This window comes from Ctenocephalides felis, unplaced genomic scaffold, assembly GCF_003426905.1.
Source record: "Ctenocephalides felis isolate EL2017-DRISC unplaced genomic scaffold, ASM342690v1 CF-g0.4_SCAFFOLD_01492, whole genome shotgun sequence".
Taxonomy (NCBI): domain Eukaryota; kingdom Metazoa; phylum Arthropoda; class Insecta; order Siphonaptera; family Pulicidae; genus Ctenocephalides; species Ctenocephalides felis.
In genome coordinates, this window is record NW_020537646.1 from 20,431,013 (window position 1) to 20,448,067 (window position 17,055).

The window sequence follows — 17,055 nt, forward strand, 5'->3', positions numbered from 1 at the left end:
ATTATAACTAATTAGAAAATTTTATATTTTTGATTGTTTAAGAGATCTTATTCATCATATGTAATCATTTATCATAAACTGTAATTAATATTTGTATCAGTCAATTAATTATATTCAAGCGATCGTTTCTTGAGATCTTTCCAAATTTCAACCTTCTCATAATGTGTATATAGCATAAATTGAGTTTTGAATAAGTATCAACTATATTATCATTGATATATAAAATGTTGTATGAATGAAAATATTTATAGCTGAATACAACACAGAGTTTTTTTTTGTATTTTTTGCACTAGAATACTTAAGGGCTCTTTTCGATTTGCCTAAAATGACCAAAATAATAATTTTGGATGCGCTAAGCATGCATATATATATATATATATATATATATATATATATCTTGATAGTTTTTTCAACGATGGAACATACTTAAAAATAATTAGTAGCCCATTCGTCAAAAATTCATTTAAATATATTGACAAATGGGCTGCTAATTATTTTCTAATATATATATATATATATATATATATATATATATATATAAATATATTACCAAAGAAGAAAATTTAAATATGATATATTCTTGAAATAAAATAAAGTGACACATGAGCCCACAATAAAATTTCGGACCAAGTAATTGTAAATAGCTCATGCCACTAAATGCTAATAAGTTTGAATATATTATTTGATTTAATTAATCTCAATTTCTTTTCAGGTCATTGGTAATTTGAGCCAAATAATCTATATCTAGATTTCATACGTTTAGTTATGTATAATTTTTTTTTAGCCATAATAATCATAAAACATTCTAGGCAAATCAAAGTAATAACACCTACACTGTCCCATTATCTATTATTAATATCAATAAGAATATATTATCAGTTCATAGTTCATAGTTTTTTGTGTCATTGTTGCCCAATAAATTATTCATATTATTTAAGTAGTCTCAAATCTTATTCTTCAAATATTTTAATAAATGATTTTTAATATATTATATTGTAATAATATTTACTGTGGTTGTCTAAAATTTAGTAGATGTACTATTGATTTTGCTTTTATGATACCAAATGCACATGCTACTTTTCTGATTAAGATATAAAAACAATTAATGCCAGAATGATTATGACCGTTTTAATTTAAAAAAGTTTCAAATATCTTGGCAAAATTATGTGATTTGCAATAAAATATACATATATGCAACATTTTTTTAAAATTATATGTATCTAAATTAATAAATATTGTAATCATTAAAATATTTCATATAGTATTCTCTATAAACATTATATGGCCCTATAAATAAAATATTGATATCTTTATTTAGTAGTTGCATATATGAAATTTTTATTTTTAATTATTCTGGACGTAGTGCTTTTTCAATGATTTGTATATTTGAATTATTTTTCTTCTGTTGTATATATTAATGCATTTAAGAGTTACTTGTATACTTTGGTCAATGCATTTTTTGTAATTAATCTAATAATGTTTTATATCACAATAGTATCACAGTTAAATTCTTGTTGAGGTACTTGAAATAAATAATAAAAATAAATTTAAATGTAAAATGATAATAAATATAAATTCTATGTAAAATAATTGCTAATTATATTATTAATATTAATTTTATTTTGTAGATTTTATGGTAAGTATAATGATATATCAATATATTACATAAATTATGTATTAATCGCAGCTTTTTTTGATACATATTTAATTTCAAATTATATCATTAGTATCTACATCTTGCTATATTAAAACGAAAATGCCACTATTGCAGAATTTGAAATAAATGTATAAAATAAATAATTTGAAGTTCTCACTCCTTTTGTGAAATGTCAAAAATGAACAATTCTAACAGTTGTTGAAGACAATTTCAATTAAACTCTATTAGCACAAACTAATACATACATAAATTATTTAACATACATTTCAAATAATGTAAATACTTTTGTGTAACAAAGTATTCATAAAACTTTCATACCTATATTGAAATGCCTTCAAAGTTTAAAATCTTAAAATATTCACTTAACTAACTTATCAAACCAACCTTTAACTTGTTCTGATGGTTTTAAGAAATTTCTCACCTAGTGATATAATCACTAATTTTAGCTTTTAGTACTCAGTCATTGACACAATAGTCAATTTTCAATTCAAGATTAATAGTAACCAGAAAAATCTTGCTTTGCATACGTTGAAGTATTTGAATAATCTATAAACATATAAATAATCTTACATTAGATGATCAAAAGTTTAAAAAAAAGTCTAACCGTAAACCGCATGCATTATTGGTCTCTGAGATTCATACTTGTTACTCAAACATTCTAAAGCTTGTGCAAAGTGTTCAAAAAACGTGCGCAAACGATTAGAGAATGCAATAAACTTCAAACATATGAAATTAATTCCTAAGTATGTGAATTTGACCTCAAAAACATACTGTAATTTGTAATTATTTATGTAGATATTGTTAGTTGATAAATCATAAGAATAAACACTACTGCAACCAACATTTTTCAATATAGCATACCATATGGCAAGTGCTATAAAATTACATCTCACTCAAAGCCATAAAATTAATTTTTAACAGTCAACAAAATCTAACTTATAATAAAAATTATAAAGTTCAACCCCATGCAAAGTTCTCATCAAATACACATAATAAGGAATAAATTATTTACCGTATCCTGCAGAATATGTCCTTTCATCATAACCACCTGCAGGTGTTGCATATTGATCTGTAGCTGTATATTCTTGGGTTGGATATGTCTGTGCTGGTGCTGGGGTAGCAACCTGAGCATTGTAGTCATATCCAGTACTTGTCGGAGCTGCAGTATATGGTCTTGCTTCAGAATAAGCAGTATTTGCACTGTAAGCACTGAAAAAAAGAATACATGAAAACTTTTATTAAGACAATTTGAGCACATATATGTTACAATATTACAATAATGTTCTGTGGCATAAGTATAAGATATCTTCATATTAACTAAGAGATGAAAGCTTGTATAAAAGCACTATTCAAAAGCCCATAAATTGTTCACCAATTTATTTTTGGTCTTAAAAAGTAAGCAGTTGTTATACTTTTACCACTTTATAATTTTATTCATTCTAAAAATAATAAAAGAAGCATATTATCTCTAATCACCTGTTATAATCTTCATACCCAGTATAACTTGGATATCCTGCCTGTTGTGCAGGCATAGGTGCAGTTTGAGCTTGCGGTACAATTGGAGGAGCAGCAGCTTGTTGTGGCATGACTGGTGCATGTTGTTGCACAACACCACCTACATATGGATGTTGAGGTGGTGGCGGCTGTTGTTGATGGTATTGAGGCGGCATTGGCTGAGGTGCTTGTGCATAACCATTACCAGCTTGTGCATAGTTTGGATCTGGTCCAACACCATTAACAGCACCATAATAAGGTTCACCACCCATTGGTGGCATTTGGGCTGGTGGCTGTTCATACATAGGTGGTTGCTGTGGAGGATACCCACCATGTGGAGGCATGCTAAAAATAAAGCATAAAATGATCAGATCAAAAAATAATAATTTTTACAAACATTATCTTATAAAAATGTTTTCATTAAATAGTTATTACTTAGGTGGAGGAGCTCCAAAACCATTCCCATGAGGTGGCATTTGTTGTGGTGGTCCATGCTGCATCATTTGTGGTGGTGGCATTTGTTGTGGTTGTTGATCATACCTCCCTCTCATTGGGCCTGGACCACCCATTCCAGGTGGCCCACCACCTGCTTGCATTCCACCACGTTTTGGTCCTCCACCAGGATATGGTTCAGGCCTCTGATTATTAAAATTGTTGCGATTCATACCACCTCTACCCCCACGACCCCTCATATCTCCATTACCCCTAAAAAATTTTTAAAATGCAATATAATTAGCTTACATAATTTAAATAATACAATTGCAATAGCATGTTTATTAAATTTCAAGATGTTAATAACTTTATAAGAACTAGTTGGATATTGCATTACTATAATATCTATTTCAATATCTAAATTAGAAACTAGAGAATTATTACAATCCGGAATTTAATTTAAAATATTACAGACCATATTACCTTTGATTAAAATCTCCACGACCTCTTGACATTCCCCCTCTACCTCTAAACATCCCACCCCTGTTGTGTGGAGGTCCTTGTGGTGGTCCCTGTGGTGCATGTGGCGGTACAGGTTGCAATCCATTTTGAGGTGGCAGGTCAGGTGGCCCACCTGGTGGTCCAGGAGGGCCGGGTGGCATAAAACCGCCTCTACCAGGAGGACCTCCACGAGACATTGGACCACCACGAGGTGGTCGCATACCACGCATTATGGGACCACCTCGGCCACCCATTGGTCCGCCTCGCATGGGCATTCCACGACCTCTGCAACAATTGAATGACAATAATTAAATTATGTTTAATTTTTTATTTGTTTTGTTAAACAGCTTCTATTGATAAATATATAGAACAGTTTCAAGCAAATATGGTAAATCTGATTGACGATCATTTTAATATTCATATTAATAACTTAAGTACTAATATAACATATTAGCACTGATATGAAAATATTATTGTAACGATTTCACAGTATTGATAATTTGTAACTAAATATTGTGCAAAATATTTATTAATATTCAGGAGCAAGTTTCACCTGATAAAATGAACATACACAATGAATTTCATGTCATCAACTCATCGAACCTTAATCATTAATGCAAGAAAATAAAATACTAACCGGCCGCGTCCATCAAATCCACGCCCTCTCATTCCCATCCCACGGCCCCTAAAATTTCCTCGTTGTGGGGGCTGGTTTGACCCTTGTCCTAATACTTGCGGAGAAGCATCCATTATAATAAATCAAATTTCACACGACAGAACAACAGTTAGCAATATAAGCAATTAGTTGAATGTACAATGGTGTAAAAACGATGCGTATAAGTATTGCAATAATATATAAGTCGCACAAATAAATATTTCACAAGCTTCAAGACCTAACCACTAAATAAGGATATAATTTCAAAATATAAAATGGCATCAACATATTTTTCCACGGATTTTACTTATGACATGGACGCCATTTTGAAAATCGGTTCGTCTTCTGTTTGTGTGTTTTGAAGTTTGAAGTTGAGACGTACCAAAATAAGCATGGCACAACTTGGACTTTTATGGTGGCGAACATGAAGGGAAGGAAAATTGAATTTGCAACTTCTGCGAATTCTACAAGAAAAGTTAAGCAAATAAGAAACAATGTATGCAGTCAAAAATGTTGATAAGTATTTTTATGAAAATTGTATTCATAAACATACCAAAATCAACATTTTTACATTAATGATAAAAACATTCAAAACCTGTGAAACAACAAGATATCAATGTTTGCATGTTGACCATTGATTCATAAATTACAGATGCCATCAAATTACTAAGAGCATTAAATTTATTGTTTTTGTATAATATTGCTTTTATCATGTACATTTCCAACATGCTATAAAACATAAAAATATAAATTAAATAGTGTTCAAACTTTTTAAAATTAGAAAACTTAGATTGTAACACCTTTTATTCTCAAAATAATATACCTAAAATATCACCACATTATCAATCACTATCACTACTATTTTTCTCTTCATTTTCCTCTTCCTTTTGATCATCTTTATAATGTCTATATTCAGGTTTTAATTCCCACATATTTCTGTGAGGATTTTTTAAATTATAATTACACACTTCTTTTAAAATTTCTTTTAAATATGTGACAGGCTGTCGTGTAATTTTAACTAGGTCCCTAATATTATAATATTGATGTTTCTCAAAGGCAGAGAAAAGCATTTCCAATACTGCATCTTTATCATCACGAGCCTTTTTGCCTTCTGCCTTCTTTCGTTCCATATATTCAATCTAAATTTGAAGAAGCAAATTGCATTAAAATAATTTACCACAAAATGTCTAAATAAATGCTATAAAAATTAATTGAAGATGTGAAAAATTAAATTTTTGTATTAAATTATTAATAAATATACAATGTAAATAGATTACATATTGAATTATGAAATTGGAAAAACAATAAACTTTATCTAGTAACTAAATCAAAAATAATTTTAACCTTATGGACATGAAGTTAAGTTGCAGAAATCAATTCTAAATTGCAGAATTTTAACTGTAAGTATAAAAGGTGTACTTGCACTGAATTTACTCTTTTTTAAATGAAAATAAAAATTCTTAAAAACCAAGACTCTAAAGGCTTTGGCAAATATATTAGATTAACAGTATATGCATTTTGAATTCTATTGTGAAAACTTACATTGGCTTTGTGATCTGAAACAGGCTTGAAATTTTGAACAACTCTGTCTAGCTGTTTAACTTGTCTCACCGGCATGGATGCCTTTTTAATAGATTGCAATTTCATATTCATGTAGCAATTATCTGCATAGGGCCTACATTCTAACTTTTGAACAATACGACCTTCCATAAATAAAAGTTCAGGTTTCGTATCTAAGGGATCTGTGTTATCCGCTGCAAAGTTAAAATAAGATAACAATAACATTAAAATAAACAACAAATGCAAAAGGTGAAATATTTAGGACTTTATCGCAAAGTAAAATTCTAAACTTCTCATTTTCACTAGAAAATATAAATCATTAGGTTATATAGAAATTGTAAACTCTTACGTGTCATATGAGAAAAAACTCCTAGCGTTTGCCTTGTCACAGTAGAAACGTCTAATCTATGTTCTTTTGGAATACTCATTTCTCCTGGTTCTTTGAGACATAATACGGCTTCTGATAATGTTAGTGATACCTGTGATTTTTGTCCTTCTGGTTTAACTATTTTAAGTTTACCCACTTCAATATTTCCAGGCGCTTTATCCCATTTATTAGCAATATATTTGGGTACCTTAACTAACCAAACACCTCTACCTCTATTGGCAGTGTTCAGTTCTTTATCAATATTTGGAGTGGCATTAGACATACTGCGATAGATATTTCTTTGTATATATGTTATTATTTCACTTATTCTGTGCAGAATTAAAATAGATTTAATGTGCAGAATTAAATTCGACGAACGGTATGTAACTGACAGCTGGCATGCAGTACAGCAGGTCACGAAGTATTGCCAGATTAAGATATTGTTATTAGCAGAAGTGTCAAATTTATATTTAACGTGTTGATTTCAACATAGTCATTAAATAGTGAATATTTTTACTACAATATTGTGATACCAATGTCTTCTGCAATAAGTTTCGAAGAATTAAGCAATATTTTAAAAATATTTGAATGACATCTTCAAAGTGTCATTTTACCCGCCCTTAACCGTTTTAGCTGACTTGGATCACGTGACCGCCGAACGGCGCATATAATTGGTGCAACAGAAGTCACAGCTGTGTTTGTGACGCTTGACTTCTACCCAGTCGAACTTTCTTTTACTATAACGACTTTTGGTATGTCTATTAATCGTTCTTGATTCGTTGAACATACTTAAAAAAAGACAATGGCAAAAAAATGAAACCGAATTTGGGTTAGAATATTGGATTTGAACGATAGTTGTGTTTTCTTAGTCACCTTGGACTCAGCTCGTTTTTGTTTTTTTCAATAAAATATTCAATGATGGCCACTTTTCGTATACATGACGACCAAGAAAACATCTCGAGCATGGCAGCGAATATAAAGGAGAATTCACAACCAGTGCAAAGTAAACGTGCAGTCCTGGGAGACATCAACATAAATAAACAGTCCAACAGAAATGTTAGACATGTGAGTTAAACAATTTTTTTCATTCATTTGTCATGTTACATATTTTAATGTCTTTTGTAAATTAATAGATCAAATCTTCCGCGGTTGGTGAACATACTATCAAAGGAGGTTTCAAAGATGAAAATGCATACAATGATAAGATATCGAAGAAAGTCATACCATCAATTCCTGTTGCGCAGTTTGAAGCATTCAGTGTTTATGAAGATGTGAAGACAGAAGATGTTATTACGAAGATTAAATCTAAAGAGGCTGTGAGGTAATCAAAATATATAACCTAAATTAGCCAACAAATCATCTTGTTTTCATAATGAGTTCATAAACCTTTAAGTTGTCTTTGATTATACATAAAGCATTTTATTCTCATAGAGCACCTCTCCAAGAGCTTAATAATGTGGATTCACCCATGTCAACTGGGGATGCAGAACTATGTCCTATGTCTGTTGATAAGTCTGTTGTTGTCAAGGAGCCGTGTAGTTTACCTAGTATTGAAAGAAGTGTGAGAGATCGATTCTTTGAAGTTGAAGAATACCAGAAAGACATATATCAATACTTACGAGATGCAGAGGTAATAAAACAATGCTTATTATCTTTACTTAATTCACCATGGTTTGTTTGAAAACACTTAGATAATATTCAAAATTAGTTTTGAAGGATTTTGTTTCTCTAATAGTGGCCAGTTTGTTCATACAACATTTCTGTGATTTTGCTAATTGTTATTTAATTTGTAGCTCAAGCATCGTCCAAAGCCTGGATACATGAAGAAACAACCTGATATCACTAACTCCATGAGGACAATTTTGGTCGATTGGCTTGTTGAAGTGTGTGAAGAATACAGGCTGCAGGCTGAAACTTTATCCCTGGCTGTCACTTACATTGATAGATTCCTAAGTTACATGTCTGTTGTTCGTGCAAAATTGCAACTTGTTGGAACTGCTGCGATGTTCATTGCAGCGTAAGGAAAAGAAATATTGATGCTTGATTAATTTGTTTTGATTACTTCTTAATTCATCAACTTATATTACAGTAAATATGAAGAAATCTATCCACCAGAAGCCTCAGAATTCGTTTATATCACAGATGACACTTACACAAAGAAGCAAGTTTTGCGTATGGAGCATTTAATACTAAAAGTATTGTCATTTGATCTGTCAGTACCCACTCAACTATCATTCATTAGTCTATATTGCATAGAAAACAACTTAGGAGAAAAAACACAGTACATGGCCATGGTAGGAGAATAATTTTAACAATTTTTAAATCTTCTTAATTATAAATAATTTCTAAAATCTCTTTCAAAATATATTTACAGTATATCAATGAGTTGTCTATGCTAGAAGCGGATCCTTATCTACAGTACTTACCTTCACATATGGCTGCAGCTTGTTTGGCTCTCGCTAGACATACTTTAGGCATGGATGCATGGAGTGAAGAGTTGCAAGAAAGTACACACTACTCAATGCATGAATTATATTCCTGTTTTTTGCATTTGCACAAAACACATAAAGAAGCTACTAATATACCACAACAAGCAATACAAGAAAAATATAAAAAGAAGTAAGTCAACAATATTACAATGTAAAATATACTAAATTACATTTATGTAATTACATTTACCTTTTCAGATACAAGCAAGTTTCAATCATTGATTCTCGACCAATTGAGGACTCCGCATATCTTTCGAACATTATAAAATGAACAGGAATGAAATTTTCATGGTTTTGCATAGATAAATTTCCTATGCAATGTAGGGCGACATAACAAATTTTAAAAGTTTTTCATTAAATTTTTATAAAAGTCTTCACACTTTGACACCATTTTATGGATGACTTTTTTTATTACCCTTAATAATTTTTGGTGTATTTTGATAATTGTCCTCTATATTTTTATAGTCTATTATTTTTATATATTGATATAACTTATATTACAATTAATATTTTAGTGTTTTTATAATTGCAAAACTAGTTTGTGGTATTTGTAGAACTATTTAAATAAAATTGTAAAAAAAAATAATTTCTTTAAGTCATCTTTTGATCTTCTTAAGTAAATGTTATATCTAATAAGGTATTATTTAAATACAAATCTCACAAGCATTATATATAAATTGTGTATAATTATTTATTCTTAAATATTATTTAATATTTAGTTAAAATGCCATGATCAAATGCCATTTTTGTATGGAAAGGTTAATTTAGATGTAGGTATATATTTAAATACTTTTGTACTTTTATACACTAAGCTCATAATAAATTAAAGTTCAAATCTATCATACTGTGTTTATCATGATTTTTTTGCATCTTTTTTCAAAATATTTCTGGCTTAAATCAGTCTTCTAATTACGTTGTCAACATAAAATTTAACAAAGTCCGATAATTTTAAATATCTCCACAATAACTGAAAATTGTGAATTTCATTTCATTTCAGTTCATGCTATTTTAAACTCTTGTGTACAAAAGCATTCAATTTAAATCAACATGCTTCCAGAAAATAATTGTAAGTGGCACTTTTCCTTAGAAAATTTTCAGATGATACCATTGTTTGACCCATTGTTGTAAAAAATTAATTATTTTATATATAATTACAATTAATCATAATTAAACGCTTTTCATAGGCCCATTATAAATAAGTTTTTTAAGACTATGAACTCAAGACCATATAATTCTTTCATAAAATTTTAACTTCCGTAGGGTAACAGTATTAGTAAAAAAATCGAAGATGAAAATTTGTGCATGTCTTACGTTTCAAAAGTTTCTGAATATTTTGGAGTACCGATTAACAGATGTGTATTATTCAAAATTTTGATTTCTATTGATGGGGAGACGTGCTCATTAGCTTATGATAAAGACCTGTCCAACCGTTTCGGAGATGCAAAGCCAGAAGTGTAAAAGAATAGCTATTCAGTCATCTAAACAGGTAGACAGATATACAAGTAAAAAAGTAGAAAAAATGGCATGTAAGAGAGGTAGATGATGGATAGGTAAACAGGTGCCAAGTAAACACCGAACGGTGGTAGCAGATTGCTACCGCCGCTCAGATCACACGATTTTATTGGGTGGTCAGGAAGATAAGTACAAGGGTAGACAGGTAGATACATCATATAAAAATCAAACTATTAGGGTGCATGGCATCGTGCCTTAAAGCAAATTGCTGGAACTTCCCGTAACGCAATTAAAAATCTTGGTACGGAACCCAAAAAAATTACACAAAATGTGTACACATTATTAAAAGATCTGATAATTTTGTGTGCATATGTTCAATAAACATTTTTGACCGCCAAATGACATTTTTTAAATTTATTTTTATTGAAAGTCTATAGCCGTTGGACCTGCCTTCCCAAAAATTTAATCATTTCTTCATCTTGTCAATACAAGTAAAATGTATTTTGAATTTTTAAAATCGGACGCTCCGTACTCTTAAAAACTGAGTTACTGTTTTTGGCATTTTTTGCTCGTATTTTCGGAACGGCTAGACCTGCCTTTGCCAAAAACTAATCAGCACGTCTCCTTATCGAATGTTTCTTGAATTATTCAAATCGGTTGATCAGTGTTCCCGAAATCGTCGACGAAATTTTGTATCCGCACACACAAACATACATCCGTTTTTTCTAAGGTATACCAAATTGTTCAGAAACTTTTGAAACGTAAAGATATATAAAATTTTTCTTTTTTCGCGATTACTATAATTTGCTATAAATTTCTCTATCGGTTGGAAAATTAAATTCGATTGAATTATTTTAATAATATTTTGTATCGAGATTTGATAATATTCAAACCGGCCTATAAAACATAGGAAGTATTCGGCATTCAGTACGATATAATATTTATCACTATTATATAATTAATATTAAATATAAGTTAAACGCATAATGAAATTTTAATTATAGAAACACATTTTTATTATAATCAAAAAAAGATTATAATTAGTACAGGATATATTCACTTCAAGCAGTGCATAAAAAAAACACTTGAATTTCACATTATAAATGCTTGAGGATGAATTGATTGTTAACTATTTCATTTAATTAAAGAATTTATTTCATTGGCTTATTTTGTAACTAATTCTCATACAGATATATAAAATTTGCTTTATGAAAATAACGCTATGGATAAATTCTAAACTTAATCATAAAACAATGTTTTTGTTTCGTACAATAGTAGAGAGACAAAAATTCTCAGATTTATACAAACACAGTATAAGATTCTAATAGGATCTTATGTATCTAAATATTTCATACATAAAGTAAGTACCTTATTTCCTACATCTATAACATTGAATTCCATTATATGGGATATTGCATAGCAATGATATATTAGACAATTAATATTCTAGAAAATTTGAATATATAAACGTGATGCTATATAAAAACAAATAAATAAAATTTCTTGAAAAAAAATCTTGAAAGATATAGTTCTCAAAACCAGCGTATTAGTTACACACAAGTCTTTAGAGTTTTATTCAGAAACCTCAAAAATATATCAATATTTCTGAACCATTATTGTTCTGAAAGGCCTCAAACCAAAAAATGCTTTCAGATTTCTTAAAACTTAAATAATAATAATGAATGACTTCTAAGGGCCAGAAAATCCTATTGAAAGAAATATACCTTCATAGAAAAATCAATAAAAAATATTTTTTCTGAAACGATAAACTATACCGAACTGTAAAACAAGTTAGATATTAAAGTCGCTTAGTTACAGTTACAGAACATAATAAAAAAATGTTTCTTATTTTATTGAATATAAATATTATTCTATAGTGCTATAAGGAGACGGAATGTGACTAGGTAATAGCAAAAATTCGATAAAAAGATCTATTATTGCATTGTGTAAAAACAACGGGCAATTAATTGCCTTTTTTACAGAAATAACTTTTTTAAACGCTTTTTATTGTTGCAATCCACCACAAAGACCAACGACAACTAAAGATTTAAAGGTGAGATTACTTAGATCATAGGATATTTCCGTACCGAATTTAATTTAAATCAATATCAGTTCACAGTAAATCTATTAATATATACAGTAACGAATTATTTGCTATAATAATGTATTTACGGAACCTAAATGTAATAATTAGTTGGTTGTAAACCCATATTGAGATCAAACCAAGCGCCAAATCATTTGTTATAACTAAAATAACTTTTTACTGTATATGGTTTTTAAAAATTATGTAAATAACCTACGCCGATATAATATAACACTAATTAAAGTATATAATAACGTTATGATTGTATAATAATTATATAGTATACTTATATATAATATAGGTAGAAAACTGCATCAGTTTTTTTTCAAACTTCATCCAAATTATTTTAAAACTAAGTTAAGTTCTATTTCCCAAACCAACATTCAACGTTTGTGATAAAAAAGTATCAGACATATTTATATCACACTGTTTATATATGTTATGAAAAACGACTTTTACCTAAACACTTGGTTAATTAATTAAATTAATTAACAAAATTCAAAGAAAAATCTTAATTTGTGTTCAGAAAAACTATTAAGTTGTATGAAATCCATGCAGAAAATTAAAATTACTTCTTACATACAAAAGAGAATAATTATTCTATTTTTTTATAAAAACTTAACATAAAACATATATTTTTCTTCACGGATTGTAGTATATATCAATAAATCTTCGAATATATTTGATATTTAGATTTATTAAATATGTAAAAAAAATAGTTTTTTTAAAAATGCTATTTCATAGGTATAAGTTCAAAATTAAAAAAAAATATTATTATTTATTTTGAAAAATCAACTCGCGCAATTCATTTTAATTAACTTAAAATCATTTGATTAAAATAGCAAGTGTACTTTACGGAACAGAATTCTAAATTTCTGCCAAGAAAAATGATTAAATTATATGAAGTCATGAAAAAAAAAAAAAAAACTAAAATTTTCTTATATATCTAAAATAATTATTCCATTTTTAAAAACTTAACTTCAAACGGTAATATAATTTTTAAGCTCAAATATATTGCTCTCTCCTGGCTTTTCAAAAGTAAACAAAAAATTCAATACCAATTTTTAAAATTAGTTTCTATCACTAATTTGCACTGATTCTAATTTGGGATTTCGAACAAATTTGCACCAAAATAATTTTTTAATTTATGATAAAAATTACGCATTTTTCTTAATAGTATTAACGTTATATTAATATATTACCTATTATTACTTTCGTAAAAAATTCTTTTCTCGCAGCTTATGAGAAGGTCCTTTGAAAAATTTATAACCATGGACTAAATTATTCTAGTTGACTTTCATGTTAAAAATGATTATTGTGCGCAATAAAGTTCATCATTTCATAAGTAATTTAAACACATTACTACATAAATAACATCAAAATCCAAATATTCAACTGCATATATAAAGAACTATTAATAAAGTTTTATATAAAATAATTTCTAATTTTATAAAATTTATCAAAATTTTTTAAATATCACCCAAATTGTTACTGACTTTGTTCCTCACACTGGGATAAGAGACATATGCCATCTTCCAGCAAAAAGGTGGCACATTTATTATTTTTAATAAGACCTAATTAATTTGTAATAACTAAAATTACAGTCTTAAATATAATAAAGTATGAAGACTCCAAGTAGCAAAGATTGTAAAAAAATATTTTAAACCTAATGTAGAAAAATATGTTAAAAACATGCTCCTATTGCTGGAAGGCGTACTAGTGGACCACGGTTCCCATGTTTAGTAATATTATAAAATATATGGTTAAAGTATTTTTAATATCAAACATTAAATGTTTCCTTTATGGCTTGTGAAAAAATATATGACATGTTTTGCGACTGAATTTAATTCTTCGCATTTACCAACAACCAAGTTAAAATTCGTGGCACTTTTACTTTCTTTAAATTAATTTTAGTATTTTTTAATTCATTTTTGGTATTTAAATATTGAGACCTATTTCCTGATTTACAGTTACATACAAAATCTATAAGATATTTTATTTAGTATCATATAAGAATATATGCTTATTATACGGATATTCTACTTTCTACGGTTAAGTATAAATGAATGCGATATATAAGTGTATATTATATTATATATATATATATATATATATATATATATATATATATAAGTATAACAATGTTAGATTAAGCTTGATGATGAATCCTTTTGCACGGGACGAGACAAACTATTCAAACCTGAAATTCTATTAGAAGAACGATTGTACAAATGTTCCATTGTTCTAAAGAATACTACTAAATAATGTCCTTTCTGATTTCACATTCATTCATATCGATTCAGATTATTTAAGATGTGAAATAAAAAATTGTCAGCGTAATTTCATAAGAAGTTCTATCCATAATTCTCATTTCTCATGTTCATAATTATTATATTAGCAAAGTTTTTAGTGAAGTCTTTTTGACCTCAAGATTTGGTTAAAATAATAATAGAAAATATTTAAAACTATTTTATGCCGCATAAAATATACTTCAAAGTCGTACGCATAGTCAAATCAGAAAATGTATTTATTAATGATACAGTTTAATTTTTTGATAAAATAATTTTAGGTCACTGTACTTTATTTTTTCTTAAATTTACTATTAAATTCCTAATGGAATTATATTGGTTAATTTATTATAGCTATTATTTCGTAAAATCTTTTTAAAATTAAAAATAAGACATTGTACCGCCTATGGGGTAAAAAGGACCAGGTTATAAATTTTTGAAAAACAGTAATATTAATTTATACTTGTTTATCTAATATTAAGTTATGCTTGTTTATCATAAATAATATGATTAAATGACAAATAAGGTTGTATATGTATTCATAAATAGTAATTGCCGAATTCGCATTTCTATTTCTATATAAGCAAATATGAATTAAATAGTAAATTTAATCTAATTTTCATGAGATTAATTTTTGAATTCCAATGTAAAAAAATATGCTGTTCGAAAATATTAAAAATAATTTATAGAGAATTGCAGGGCACAAAAGTACAATTTGACTTTGAGCAATTATTGTAAAAACCAAACCAATCATATCACAAAAACTAACATGTATCAAACAAACAACTATCTGGCTATGTTCAGTAAACAGATAATTCATCATTGTAAAAGTGTGTTTTTTGCAGTTTTTCAAAAATTGATAGGGTCCTTTTTACCCTATAGGCGGTAAAAATGAGACGGCAAGGGGGCAAACAGGCCCAATGTCTTATTTTTCAACTTACGAAATAATAGCTATAATAAATTAACCAATATGATTTCATTTGGAATTTAATGGTAAATTTAAGAAAAAATAAAGTACTGTGACCTAAAATTATTTAAACGAAAAATGAAACTGTATCATTAATAAATACATTTTCTGATTTGATTGAAGACATCATCATGTACCCCTCATAGTAACAACGTCCTTAATGAACTGAGATAAATAAAGATTCAAATTATTACTAATTAAATCCAATGTATTATTTCTAATTTTAAAAGGATTTTACGCTATATTATTCAACTAATATAATTCCATTGAAAATTTAATAGTATATATAAGAAAAAATAAAGTACGGTGATATAAAATTATGTTTAATCCTTTCAGTACGCATGGTACACATATATACCACAAAGTTTGAAAATTTCTAGACAGTTGACTTCATGTATAAAAGCAATGCAATTTATGCAACGACGTAATGTAAGTGTTTAGCTGTGATATAAAACAGATATCTCCCATAAAACAGCATTTATAAATAAATATAAACTATAGTTTGGAACCAGTCACGTTTTGTTTTTCGTCCGCCCCGACCACGTTGCTAATATTATACTATTTTTAATAAAATATATAAACTACTTGCGATTTTCGGTGATTATTAGTTATTACAGTGGACAAGAAAGTTCCAGAAAATATAACTATGTTTCACACATTTTGTATTTATTACTAAATTAGATTTGTGGTACACATACGTTTTTTTATTGTTCTTATAGGACGGTTGGTGACCAACCAAGATGGACTAACAAAAAGTTAACGGTTAACCAGCCTCACCAGCCGTCCCACTAATAATTAATTTTTTTTTATTTTTATTTCAACATATATGACATATATAAAATATTACACAAACCGATCTTTTGAATACCGTCCTGAAGGGTGAAACCATTATTCTTTGTTCAGAGTTACCTATGTTTTAAGGCGATATATCAAGCTAAATAACTAGTTGTACTATTCATTTATATTAACCCTCCGTCGGTCGGCGTGGTCTGGCCAGACTTTTTTCGACTTCAATTTAAAAAAAATAATACTTCTAGTAATCCTATCGACTTGAAATTTCTTGACTTTTCCTAAAATTTTATTAGCTATCGATCAATGAAAAAATCAGGA

The 17,055-nt window shown here is 28.3% G+C and overlaps 3 protein-coding genes across 4 annotated transcripts; 1 reads left to right on the forward strand and 2 right to left on the reverse strand.

Moving 5' to 3' along the window:
* Positions 1 to 1,992: 1,992 nt before the first annotated feature.
* On the reverse strand, positions 1,993 to 5,070 carry LOC113370321 (basic salivary proline-rich protein 3-like). 2 transcript variants are annotated; one of them, XM_026610990.1, is made up of 6 exons: positions 4,722 to 5,070; positions 4,067 to 4,369; positions 3,587 to 3,856; positions 3,152 to 3,496; positions 2,670 to 2,866; positions 1,993 to 2,203 (listed from the first exon to the last, which is right to left on the reverse strand). In XM_026610990.1, the coding sequence occupies exons 1-6, from the start codon at positions 4,832 to 4,834 to the stop codon at positions 2,151 to 2,153; spliced, it is 1,281 nt and encodes a 426-aa protein (XP_026466775.1). In that variant the 5' UTR covers positions 4,835 to 5,070; the 3' UTR covers positions 1,993 to 2,150. The 2 variants fall into 2 exon arrangements, with proteins under 2 accessions (XP_026466775.1, XP_026466774.1); XM_026610989.1 differs by having other exon boundaries at positions 3,134 to 3,496.
* A 369-nt stretch (positions 5,071 to 5,439) lies between these two features.
* Positions 5,440 to 7,072, reverse strand: LOC113370437 (general transcription factor IIF subunit 2). Its single transcript, XM_026611101.1, has 3 exons — positions 6,649 to 7,072; positions 6,282 to 6,493; positions 5,440 to 5,878 (listed from the first exon to the last, which is right to left on the reverse strand). Exons 1-3 carry the CDS (start codon positions 6,947 to 6,949, stop codon positions 5,582 to 5,584), a joined length of 810 nt encoding a protein of 269 aa, XP_026466886.1. The 5' UTR covers positions 6,950 to 7,072; the 3' UTR covers positions 5,440 to 5,581.
* A 267-nt stretch (positions 7,073 to 7,339) lies between these two features.
* On the forward strand, positions 7,340 to 9,539 carry LOC113370436 (G2/mitotic-specific cyclin-A). Its single transcript, XM_026611100.1, has 7 exons — positions 7,340 to 7,731; positions 7,800 to 7,987; positions 8,098 to 8,296; positions 8,460 to 8,683; positions 8,756 to 8,960; positions 9,041 to 9,285; positions 9,354 to 9,539. Exons 1-7 carry the CDS (start codon positions 7,582 to 7,584, stop codon positions 9,424 to 9,426), a joined length of 1,284 nt encoding a protein of 427 aa, XP_026466885.1. The 5' UTR covers positions 7,340 to 7,581; the 3' UTR covers positions 9,427 to 9,539.
* The last annotated feature ends 7,516 nt before the right edge of the window (positions 9,540 to 17,055 follow it).